At 34.0% G+C, this 13425-nt stretch overlaps 1 protein-coding gene across 18 annotated transcripts in view; it reads left to right on the top strand.

Moving 5' to 3' along the window:
• Positions 1–13425, top strand: part of LCOR (ligand dependent nuclear receptor corepressor) — a 126709-nt gene that overhangs the window by 74548 nt on the left and 38736 nt on the right. For 17 of the 18 annotated variants that reach the window (XM_074339279.2, XM_074339278.2, XM_074339277.2 and 14 more), the window contains 3 exons: positions 4847–4979; positions 9550–9837; positions 12716–12809. The exons of the other annotated variant lie outside the window; for it this stretch is intronic. In XM_074339279.2, coding sequence (XP_074195380.2) covers positions 9600–9837; positions 12716–12809 — 332 coding nt within the window. In that variant the 5' untranslated portion in view covers positions 4847–4979; positions 9550–9599. The remainder of the gene's footprint in view (positions 1–4846; positions 4980–9549; positions 9838–12715; positions 12810–13425) is intronic. 18 annotated transcript variants of the gene reach the window in all.

Raw genomic sequence — 13425 nt, 5'->3', positions numbered from 1 at the left:
TCTGGATAAAAACAAACAAAAGAACCATTTAACTGGTTGAAATTATTTTAAAACCACAATTTAAACTCTAGAAATAGTTAATATTCAGGGCATATTTAGCAAATAGAGAATCATTTATTCAAAAAATCTACTCAGTCTCTGTAAGAACAACAAGAATGTGATATTTGAACCATGATTTACTCTCCACCCTCTCCCTGAGCTCCGCCTGAAGGGAGCTCTACTTTGATTGAGCTTGAGGGGCCGACTGTGGGCATCTCTCATATCTTCCAGCTTCTTGGTGCAAATACTTTCTTCTAGGCAGGTGAGGTCAAAGGCTTGGGGCTCCCTTCCCCCACTCTACCTTTACTAAGAGTGGAAGTCTACTCCAGGCGCAGCAGGCTGAGAATATTGGGTCCCAGTTGCCCTGGGCCACGCCTCATGCATGAGGCAAAAGTTCCATGCCAGGTGGGGCAAGTCATCTAGCACCCCGACTCATAGAGCACAGATCTCACTCAGATAAGGGAGACACTGTCCTAACCCCTAGTTCTTGTGGTCTTGTGCACAAAGATGGTTCTGAAGGGAGAGGCACGCTTTAAGAAAAGAACTCTACAACTCTCCTAAGGGAACAGACTTTATTTGGAACAGAATTTGCAAAAAAATGTTGAAAATGATAAAGATCTTTATGGTCAACAATTAAGAGGAGACTGGTAGCTCCACAATACTAGTTCAACAAGTATGAAATGGCGTTAGAAGTTTAACAGAATCAGAAAAAAAAAGGCAGCCAAGGAGACACCCCACCCCCCGGGTTGGGGCAAGTCTCAAAGACTGGCAGCGCCCTGCGCCTACAAAGAGGCCCACTTTTGTTGGATCAGACTGTGGTGCAATTTATGCCCCAGGGTGTGGCAAACAGAACTATTAGTAGAGGCTAACAGCTGGGTGTGTGATAAACCACTACTGGCAGATCAACCAGAAGCTGGTAAAGGGGAGACCCGAGAAAAATACTACCAAAGAGAGTCCAGCTGAACCCAGTTATTCCTGGTGGACAGAGAGACTGCATGCTCAAGATAGCATCCTCTGAGAAGCGATACCAGAGAGACTGCACACTTCTGGGTAAATAGATTTCAGTGAACTAGAGATAAAGAGGGACTCTTTCTAATGATAGAAAGGTTGCTCTATCAGGAAAACATAATTAAATCCTCAACAGCCCAAAAATGCATGAAGCAAAGTACAACAGAATTGAAGGGGGAAATAAATAATACAACCGTAATAGTTGGGCACATCAACATCCCACTTTCAACAATGGATAGAGCATCTAGGCAGAAGAACAACAAAGATGGAAGACTTGAATAACATTATGAATCAGCTATACCTAACAGACATCGATAGAGCACACCACCCAACAAGAGCAAGGTTGCTGAATACAACATTCTTTAAAAATTGGTTTTATTTCTGTAAACTAGCAGTGAACAATCTGGATATGAAAATTAAGAAAACAGTTCAACTTACAATAGCACCAAAAATAATAAAGTACTTAGAAATAAATTTAACAAAAATGTAAGACTTGTACACTGTAAATTATAAAACGTTGAAAGAAATTAAAGAAGATCCAGGTAAATGGGAAAATATCCTGTGTTCCTGGATTAGAAAATAATATTATGAAGATGGCATTACTCCCCAAAATGATCTGCAGAGTCAGTGCCTTCCCATCAAGCCCTAGCTGGCCTCTGCAGAAATTGACAAGCTTGATCCTAAAATTTATATGAAAATTCAAGGGACCCTGAATATCCAAACAATCTTATCAAAAAACAACTTGAAATGACTTATACTTTCCAGTTTCAAAATTTAGTACAAAACTACAGTGATCAACATAGTGTGTTACTGGCATAAAGATAGATATATAGATCAGTGGAATAGAATTGGATATCCAGAAGTAAAATTTATGGCCAGTGATTTTTCACAAAGGAAGTTGGACCCCTTTCTTCTACCATATACAGAAATTTACTCAATGGATCATAAACCTAAAAATAAGTCATAAAACTATAAAACTTTTAGAAGAAAACATAGGAATAAACCTTCATGACCTTGGGTTAGCCACTAGTTTTTCAGGTACAATTCCAAAGGCACAAATGGCAAAAGAAAATGTAGATAAATTGTAATTCATTAAAATTAAAAATTGTTGTACTGTTAACAGTAGCATCAGTGAAATAAGAAACTTCACAGATGGGAGAAAATATTTTCAAATCATATATTTGATAATGGAATTGTATCCAAAATATTTTGAGAATTCTTACAACTCAACAATAAAAAGGTAAATAGTCCAATTAAAAACTGGGCAAAGCATATAAATAGACATTCTCCAAAGAAGGTATTTAAATGACCAATAAGCACATGAAAAGATGATCAGCATCATTAGTATGGAAATGCAAATCTAAACTGAGATACCACTTCTTGTGTACCAAGATGGCGTAATAAAAAAGATAAGTGTTGGGGCCGGCCCGGTGGCTCAGGCTGTTGGAGCTCTGTGCTCCTAACGCCGAAGGTTGCCGGTTCAATTCCCACATGGGCCAGTGGGCTCTCAACCACAAGGTTGCCAGTTCAACTCCTCGACTCCCGCAAAGGATGGTGGGCAGCACCCCCTGCAACTAAGATTGAACACGGCTCCTTGAGCTGAGCTGCCCCCCCCCCCCCCCCATGGCTCAGTTGGTTGGAGCGCATCCTTTCAACCACAAGATTGCCTTTTCGACTCCCACAAGGGATGGTGGGCTGTGCCGCCTGCCACTAGCAACGGGCAACTGGACCTGGAGCTGAGCTGTGCCCTCCACAACTACGACTGAAAGGACAACAACTTGACTTGGAAAAAAAAAAGCCCTGGAAGTACACACTGTTCCCCAATCAAGTCCTGTTCCCCTTCCCCAATAAAATCTTTAAAAAAAAAAAGATAAATGTTTGTGAGTATGTGGAGGAAGGAACCCTCATTGCTGTGGAGAATATAAAATAGTGCAGCTGCTTTGGAAAATGTAATACTCAATATATACCAATAACAAAAGATGAATACAAGTCATTTGACTTCTGCAATTACAAGACGTGCTCAAAGTGGTTACCATCAGCGTAATTTTAATAAAGTGTTCTCCTTTCTTAAAATGTGTATACATTTATTTTGGCACCCTCTGTATTTAAGAGAATTGAAAATATATATCCACACAAAAACTTGTACACAAATATTAAAAGTGGAATTGTTCCTATCATAGTAGTCACAAAGTAGAAACAACCCAGATGTTCACCAATTGGTGAATGGATAAAATATGGCATATTCTTACAATCGGATATTATTTGGGAATAAAAAGGAAGTAAGTGCTACATGTTGCAACTTAGGTGAACTTGAAAACATTGTTCTAGGAGAAGTCAGTCACCAAAAAAACAAATATTGTATGATTCCATTTATATGAAATGTCCAGAATAAGCAAGTCTATAGAGACAAAAAGTAGTATAGTGGTGATATAGTTTTGAAGCAAGTGGGAGAATGGAAGTGACTGTTAATGGGTACGGGTTTTTTTTGGAGGGTGTCAGAAAATGTTCTAAAATTAGATCAAGGTGATCGTCCCATACCTCTGAATATACTTTAAAAAAAATTAATTTTATATCTTAAATGGTTGCATTGTATGGTATGTGTATTATATTTCAGCAACAATAGTTTAAAAACAAATAGATGTGACTGTAATTGATATGAACCAACTAAAAGTAATCTGCATATTTCAGAGTCCAGGTTGATAAAATTGTTTGATTCAAGAAAACATGTAGCACCTGTCTTACTAAATGCTAGGTTAGTTGCTCTGAGTTGATTTAGATTAGAAAGTAGCTTGAATGCTACATGAAATATAGTTTAAGTATAGATATTTTGTTCAAAGTTTGAACTGACTGAATGTAGGACTAAGGAGTTAAGTACAGTTTATGCCATGTAATATCTGTTTTTTAAAAAATCACTAAACAGTGAAATGGCATTAACATATAATACAGTTGAGGATTTTATTGGACTATTTAATTAATACAGGCATACCTCAGTTTATTGTACTTGAGATTATGGCTCACTTTATTGTGGAACCAAATATCCCCGTGGTATGCCTGTACCTGTTTAGATGCTAAATCTGTATCAAAATTAAATTATTTTATTTTTGATTCATTTTTTAAATAATTTAGTCCATAGAATGTTGTCAAATACAAATACAATAAAGATTTTTGTAATGATTTATAATACTTAAGATATTTTGTTAAAAGAATTTTAAACAAATTATGTGGCAAACAGTATTATTTTATGTGGAATTGTTAAGAGAACATTGTTTTAGTTTGAATATGCAGGAGAGTTCTTTGTATTAAACTATTTGTTTACAATATATAATTGATGCTAAATTTGTCTTTGCAAAATATACATTTTGGTCGTGCTGGTGATACAATTTGGGTGATAGGGAAATCATAGCTGGTTGCAAATATCACTGGGTGTATTTAAAATCTTTAAGGAAATCCTTTGTGGATTATAACATACCTTCAATATCTGAGCTATTGCTATAGTAAGAACCAATATATTTGAATGCTCAAGGAAATTTTCCAATCAGTAATTATAGTTTAATGAGTTTACTTGTAAATTTTAAACAGAACTCATAATAAAAAAACGTGGGTAAAAACTACCCAAAATACATATTTATATTCACTTTGCTTTTACACTTTTGTGGAGATAAATTTTATCCTGATTTGAAGTTTTAAAATGTTTTAATTATATTGAACTGATTTGTCTTATCTTTAACATTTGTCTTTGATTTTGCATCTGTGCTTTTGATACTGAATGGGGAAAGATATTCACCAAATATTTTTGCAGGGACACTTAGTCGGTCTGGATGAACCAGCTTCGGGAGCTGGGCAAGAAGCTCTGCTTAAACAAGAGCAAGCAAAAATCATTCGATTCGAGAGACAAGCAGAAGAGTTCCTCAATGCAGTCTTTTATAGAAAAGGTTGGTTCCAATAAAGAATGACATTTAGCATCTGCTTGTCTTATATTAATTTCAATTTCAATGTCATTTTTCAAAAGAGTTACTTTTTAAAATATTTTTCTTTATTGATAATATGCTTTATTTCTTTGGTCAGTTAAATTTGGAATAGGGTAGTACAACCCCTTTCTTTTTTGCTCTAAAAGTGATGGTGCCATGTCAGTTTTAGTTAAATAGTTCGTAAAATTATTAAGAAAGCCTGGAAATTGTAAGGTCTCAGTATAGTATTAATTAGATTTGCAAGCATTTTTTTTCTCCTTGATACAGTTTTGTTTCACTAAATTTTTTAAATTATTAAAACTGAGATTCATTATTATAAACCAGTTTTCCATATATTTGAGGTAGCATTTAATACCACCACCTCTTGTGTTTTACAATTTATCTTTCTCCTTGAAACTGTTGTAGGTTTGTTTTACATTTCTCTATCCACAAAGTTTAATTGCTGTCAGCCAAGACCTTCTGGAAGCTTCCATTCATAATCCATTCTAGTGAAGAGTCTTTACCTTTGAGATAGTCTTTCTAAATGGATTTGTAATCTTAGTTATGCCCTTCCTCTAGTTCCAAGATGGAAGCTACTATGATAGGTTCAAAAAAAAGTTTCCTACACATCCTGATAATCCTGAATATCCTTATTTAATTTTCAGCAGACTCAGTGATTCCATTTTCTTTAATATTTCTTCATATATTCTAGTTTACACCTCTGATTCCTCTGGAAATTCCCTCCTTCCCTCTGAAATTTGAAAGCTGGTGTTTGCCTGTACACTGGTTAACAGGCTGATACGTGCTGACTTGAATGGTTTGGTTACAATTAAAGACCAGCTGGGCTTCTGCTTAATGTAATCAGTATTTCCAAAAAGGAGTATGAGTTGAGGTGTATAAAATTAAGGAATGCACAAGATTATTATTTTTAGTACACTTTTTTAAAATGTCTTCCATCAGATCCCTAGACAAAATTAAATCTTCTAGTACATCTTCACTTCTCTTTTAATATCCTCTTGCAGCTTCTGACCTAAAGCTCCCAGTCAAAGCTCCCGCGCTCACCATATCCCAGTAAAGTACCCTGAATTCCAAAATTATCTTCAAAATAGTAATATTCTTGGTTTTATGAACACTTGATTAAACAATCAATTCACATTTAAAGTGTAAAAATGACTGATAGATCAGTTCTGCCTGTTTATTAACTAAGTAAAATATCTTTACACCTCTGCTGCTCCTCTCCTTTAGGATGTGTACTGAATTATTGGTTTGAGGCTGCAGCAAATGTTATTATCTGAAAAGAGGAACTCCTCTCTAATTTCTATGGAGGAATCACTTTTCATCCACTCTCTACTTAGAGGGAGTTAAGATCAATCATAAGCAGATTCCTAAGAGTGTTCTAGCCTATTTCTCTACTAGTACCATCCCTTTGTCATTTAGGAATAACTTACATTAAACTCCTTATAATTTGATTTAGACATTAAACTTTGGGAGCATAACCTTTAAGAGAAGAATTCTTTCCTTGGAATCAGTCTTAGAAAAACGTCAAGAGATGAGAATTCTTTGAAATTGTATGTAAAGTTAAATGTGCATTTCTATATTGGCGTATGATGCTCAGGAAAAGAGCTATTACTTTGCAATTGGATGTTACTCCTAGTTCTACGTATTAGTATTGTTATTTTTAGATATTTTATTAATCCTCTTGGAGATGTCCAAAGATGAGCGTTAATACTCGTCAAATTAATACCAAAAAATGTTCAATATCCAGAGATATGACAGACAATTTAGTCTGAAGGGAATATTTTGTTTTTAATAAATAATTCAGGTATTTGGATTTGTCTTGTTTCCAAGTATTGCAAATCGTATGTTATAAATAACTGAATATAAAAAAGTTATATATAGGTATATATAGGAGTGATAATGTGTGTGTGTGTGTGTGTGTGTGTGTGCGTGTGTACACATACATATATGTGTGTGTATATATATATATATATATATATATATATATATATATATATATATGTAGAAACATGCAATAAAAATAGGCTTTTTTGGTATAGACTCTATAATAAACTCCAATATGACCTTCTACAACTGTCATATTTCTTTTTAGCTTGTTTTGTCACTTGTTAGAAAATGTGACACTTTTCTAAAAGTTAGATTTGCATTTTAAAACATACAGGTGGCTGTGAGGTAGCATTTACATGTTTTTCTATAGTTTTAATTTTGATCTGATTTGTTATTTGACTCAGTTGTGCATGTTCTAGGTATGGCTAGGTTTATAGATGTTGTGTTTTAAGTAAGTGAAGGAATGAAATGCATTCAAGAACCTTGCAAAAGATGTAAAAATTCAAATGGCAGTGATGTCATCGATTTATAAACATGAATTGTGTTTCATAATTATGTTAGTCATTCAACGAAGAGGCAAAATAATGCTGCATCCATTTAAAGCTCAAAGGTGGCAATTTATGGTTTTTATCCTAAAATATTTTTAAATCTCTAATTGTATTTATTAATCTAGTTAAACACAGATATTTGATAAATTACTTCATATTGCTTCCTATTTGGAAACTTTCTTCTTTACATATCATATATTCTCCAACTTTCCAGGGGGAAAAATATACACTAACTTATGAAAATTTGAACCTATATACAGTCTTCCATTTGGAGGATTGCATGCTATGTAAAAAAATATATATATATATGGATCTTAAGTGAAAAGTTAAATGAATATTTAAAAACCCAGTGGGTAGAGAGATTTTAAAAGCAGTGTGACTAAAATGTTTATTAAAACATTTAAGGTTATATAAATGTCTAACTACTGTGCTGTACACTTGAAACTAATATATTGAATGTCAACTGTAATTGAAAAATAAAAAATAAACATTTAAGGAATCATTGTCAGTGATTGTAGTATTCTGAACCTTATTTAATTGAATACCGTTATCCTTATACCATCTAGCATATTTATACTCTCTTTAGAGAGGAAAGTTAGGGGTTAGAAATACTTCTTGATAGCAGAAATGTTGCTATTGGTAGAGCAAACCTTGTTAAACTTCAGAGAATTAAATAAATATTCTGATTTTATGACCATCTTTTGGTATTGAATATTGTCCTTCAGGAAATAAAAACTATTTTTACGAGTCCTGTGAGGTTTTGAGAGGTGTGTGTGTGTGTGTGTGTGTGTGTGTGTGTGTGTGTGTTGAAGATTTCAGGTTTTAATAATGAGTCAATTATTTTCTAAATTTATAAATCAACCTATGGTCCTTACAGCTCCAAAATATGAGTAAAATGATTTACCTTCTATAGTTAACCTTTAAAAGATCAAGGGAAGTCAGGTTTTTTTGAGAAGCGTCTTCTAAAGCCTCAGAAGTGTGGTGGGGAAGTAAAGATCACGGGTGGAACAATAAGATCAGGGGGAGAGTTTTAATCAAAGGTCTATCACTAACCATCTGTACAGATTTGAAGAGGCCACTTACTCTTTAGATCACATTTCCTTCATTTGTTTAAAAAAACACACCTATCTAATGGTAATTGAGTTGATTGATCCATTTATTACTCAGCTAATATGAATGCATACTTTGCAGTAGGCAAGATTAGGTGCTGAGTAATCGCTACTCTTGAGAAGCTTAGACTCCCTGATAATGTGGTAATGATAGAGATGCGATAATAATATATTTATACAAAATATTTCCCCTTTTATTTTACCCCATTTGACCTCCAAGTTTCCTTCCAGTGCTCAAAGTATTAATGAAGTAATGAATTCATATGGTCTTTAAAATTAACATTAATTAGAAATTGAAACTTAGGTGTCTATTTCATTACTTCACTAGCTAGTGTTTAGTGGTTGACAAAGTGTATTTAAAGAACTGATGTAAAATATATGTATGATCTTAGGGTATTGAGATTTGGCATTTAAACTTGTAGCTCAAGGATTCTAAAGTTGTGGTCCTCTGACCAGCAGAATCTGGCAACTTGTTAGAAATGTCTTGAGCTCACCCTAGAACTGCTGAATAAGTAACTTTGAGGATAGGACCCAACAGTCTGTTTTTACAAGCCCTCAAAGTGATTCTGATGAACATTAAACTGTGAGAATTACTGCTCTGGTCTAATCTTGGATTGCGTTCAGTCTTTAACAGAAAGTAAATTAAGCATTCCTGAACTTGAGTTATCAGTCCATTCTTAGGAAGAAATGGCTAGGGTAAACCAGATGTGATCTATAGGTGGTAAATAGGGGAGTAATTATTTCATAATAAAGGGTTTGGGGATTTCTGTATCAGGTAAGTGACTCTTGCCCGTAAGATATACTATTTGTTATCCCCTTATTTGATTTCATAATGCTGAGGGGGAAGTTTAGAAATAATTTTACGGATTTTTTTTTAAATCTGCAACTCGTACACTTAGTAGAGACTAAAAGTGTAACTGAGGAAATGCTCTTTTACTATATTGCATTTTAAGAAAAATAAAATGAAATTTTATGTTTGCTTGAAAGCTGTCTTTTTTTTTTTTTTTTTAAGTACATGTCCCACTTTAAAAGTAAATAAATCTTTGTTTACAGACAGTCCCTGGGTCTCCGACCCCAATATTCCCCTAGTGGCCCGTGAGATCATGCAGCGAATGATCCAACAATTTGCTGCTGAATATACCTCAAAAAATAGCTCTACTCAGGACCCCAGCCAGCCCAATAGCACAAAGAACCAAAGCCTGCCGAAAGCATCTCCAGTCGCCACCTCTCCCACGGCTGCAACTACTCAGAACCCTGTGCTCAGCAAGCTTCTCATGGCTGACCAAGACTCACCTCTGGACCTTACTGTCAGAAAGTCTCAGTCAGAACCTAGCGAACAAGGTATGGTTTGGTGTCCAATCAGAATAATTTGGGGAGAAAAAAAATGATTGCTAAGGAGTAAGGAGGGCACCAGTAGCAACAATAGGATAAAAATTCGTGTAATTCTTAAATTAGGGCTCACCATGCAGTGATAGAGAAGAAGTACAAGTATAGTGGCTGCCTTACCCACTGTATTTCATAGCTCATAGTCGTGATTGACACACTACCAAGGAAAGTTAGGGGGTTACTGTTAAGTTATTTGATATTTATATAAGCATTTTATACTCTCCAAAACATTGTCATGTCCATTGTTTTTAAAACCCTTATGAAAAATTAAGTTTTTTCCCTTACCCATCAATGTTCTAGGATTAGCACCTGAGAAATAAATCTGTCTTAACTTGTTAGACAGAAGAAGTTATATCTGCAAATGAGATCACAAGGCAAAAATATGTATTTACAGTTTTAAAAAAGAAACTCTTAGGATTGGAAATAACAAGAACACAGAAGACACACATCAGGTTGTTAGGTGTATTGAGTATTTTATAGACACACAAAAACACATACATTCACACATGCACTGTATTGTGAACTAAACTTAAGAGTATTTCCAAAAGGTAATTTGTTGGTGAGGATCCTAATTAAGTGAAGAGATTAAGGGGTCCTCAGTTTTTCTTAGCAAATGTTTCTTGAGTTTCTGAAAAATTTGCTCTTTTAAATAGATTAAATATTCCTGTTACGTTATCTCGTTTTACCTTTAATTTCACAAAGATGAAGTGAGCATTTCAACTCTGCCATTGTTGGAACCACTGAAAATTGTAAATTGGTGATGTCTGTAGTAATGAGATTTTATTGTTATAGAAATCTCATAAGAGTATGCAGAAAGGTTATGAAATGTGTGAATCTATTAGTGAGAAATACATGTTTGTTTTGCAAATTAAGTTTGATTCTTAAAAAAACCTCTTTTAAAGGACTTTCTTTTGCTTATTATAAGTAATTTATGATATATACTTAATGGGTGGGTTTCAGTTGCTTATTAAAGAATCTTTTAATAGTTTTCCTTTGCTTTTCTTCTCTCTCCGTGTAGTGAGCAGCAATCAGAATCTCTTAAGTTCTAAGAGATTTCCTAGAACTTCTAGTTGTCCTATGTTCATTCACATTAATCAGTATACCTTTGTTTACCATATTTGCAGTTGTTATTTTTCTGTTTTATTGAGGATTGTTTTCTTGATTGGTAGCTTTCATTAAAATCTCTTTGCTCAAAATAATTGCATTAAAATCTTCAGGTTTAGTAGAATGACAGCATAGATGTTGTATTGCAAGTACTAATAATGGAGCTTACCACATACAGATACCACCATTTAACTTGTTACAACTAGTGTTGTACTTGAGAGGTGTGTTTTGACAGCATGCTCTTAACCAAGAGAAATTTGAACTAGATAGTAAGATTATAGTGTACAGATTCCAAATGAAACAAATTTTTATATTTCCTAAATGAATTTCAGTGTTTTCAGCTTATATCACAATGTTTTTCGTTGTAGACTTAAAATATGTTGCTTATTGGATTAGATAGACTTAGAAGTCTTTAAATAATACTGTCTTTGGTTGGAACTATTTTAAGCAGTGTATTTGCTTGTTAGATAGCTAATTGGGTTAGATGTCTAATAGGATACTTGCTTCTATATGATTACTATTATATATTTAGAAATATTAGTGACTCTAAAAGACAACACTTATTCTGTATGAGTGTGAGCTTTTTTGGTTTATAAACTCAGTAGCATATTTATTTCTAACTTCCTGAAACAGGGAGTTACAATATCTTCAGGCACAAGCCCTAAGTGGGTTCAGTATTGGGGCAGTTTTTCACATAACTAGACAGCAAGGCCTCTCTGCTGGCTGGCTGAAAATCAGAGGCGCACTGACTCTTCTCTTTATTTTGGACAGAATGGCATCTTTAAAAGTTGTCCAGATTTTGAGTTTTCTTTTCTAGACGTGTCTATGAGGGGGGAAAACCCTTTATGGGACAAGAACATTCTAATTTTATGTTCATGAATAACATGAATTTGTGATTGGGTCTAGTTTCTGTTAAAAATAAAAAGTTAAACCTCTAGGCTCTCATCAGTATCAAGACTTTCATTTTTTTTTCTTTCTTTCAATAAACTTTGCCCACCAATTTATAATAACGCTGATTGAAAAACTTTGCCTTTATAAATGTCCGCAAGTGAATTTTGAATCTCCACAGATTTTTTCCCAAAAGATTGACAACAAATACACAGTTTTTACAGATGTGTCCAAAGAGTAGTTAAGATACATGCACATTATAAACAATCAACAACTGATTCATTTTATAGACTTTGTTACATAGTGTATAAATGTAATTTAACTACAAAACTTGTATTTTAAAATGACTTTCATATTTTAAATTTCCTAAACCAAATTTTTATGTATTTTTAGTGTTTTAGGTAGACCTAGCTCTTAAGAAATTTAGTTTTATAATTTGTATGACATTGTGGCATTAAAAACTCACATGCTTTGATCAAGATAAATTTAGAAAATGAAGTCCAATAGTTCTGTTGGTGAACCTCGTGCTGTACAAACTGCTATTTCTTATATCTCACTGTGTCTTAACATCTGCAGTGATACACTTTATCTTTTCTTTTGCCCTATTAATAAAATATTTAACACTTGGAGATACTAGATATAATAAACTTTGCTAAATTTATGTTGATTCAGGAGGAAAAATATCCTGAATCTATTAATTAATTGATTTCATAACTCAAATATATAGCCAGTAGTGTATCGGCTTAGTTGACTAGGCCTACTGCTTTGTCATTTTTAGTCTATTCAGTTCACATTACTTCGAGTTTTTAATACCCTCAGGTGTTTCTTTGTGTCTCTACAGACGGTGTACTTGATCTATCCACTAAGAAAAGTCCATGTGCTGGCAGCACTTCCCTGAGCCATTCTCCAGGCTGCTCCAGTACTCAAGGGAACGGGTAAGGGAAAATATCTGTAGCCTTCACAGTTTTATAGGGGACAGTTTGTCAAAGATTGATGCCAGTCTCCCTTGTATATTTTAAAAATTAATCCCTCAGGGTAACACTCTTACAGGTGGGCCTTTATTAAAATTACTTTCAATCCATCAGTCAAGTAAAGCACAGCCTGTGAAATCTATAATTGACTAGTATAGATCAATTTTGCCAGTTTCGTACAAATAGTAAATAATTGGAATATGGCTTTGGACTGTTTGTTGTTGAATGTGAACCCCAACCTAAATAATTCCAGAGTTCAGATATAAAGGCAGTATTATGTGTGCTGAAGTTGTTGAATAAAAATTGGGCCCAGTATTTAACTTGGTGTCTCTATTGGAGTATGTGGGTGTGTGGGGGCTGTTTCTTTTTTTCTTGTCTGTTTTGTTTATTGATTTGAACTGCACTTTTAACTCTGTGACAGTTCGGAAAAATATATGTGTTTTTTGTTTTTTAAGTAGATAAGACTGGTTGTAAACATTGATGGATAACTATCTTACGCTGCCAAGTTTTGGTAATTAATGCTTAGTTTTGATAATGTTTAGCAAACCAAAGTGAATTTTCTGAACCTAATTTTACAGTA

The sequence above is a fragment of the Rhinolophus sinicus genome, chromosome 15 (assembly GCF_057876585.1).
Source record: "Rhinolophus sinicus isolate RSI-liver-muscle chromosome 15, RSI-T2T, whole genome shotgun sequence".
NCBI lineage: Eukaryota > Metazoa > Chordata > Mammalia > Chiroptera > Rhinolophidae > Rhinolophus > Rhinolophus sinicus.
Note: the sequence above shows the minus strand (reverse complement) of the source record. Positions and strands in the feature narration are given on the sequence as shown.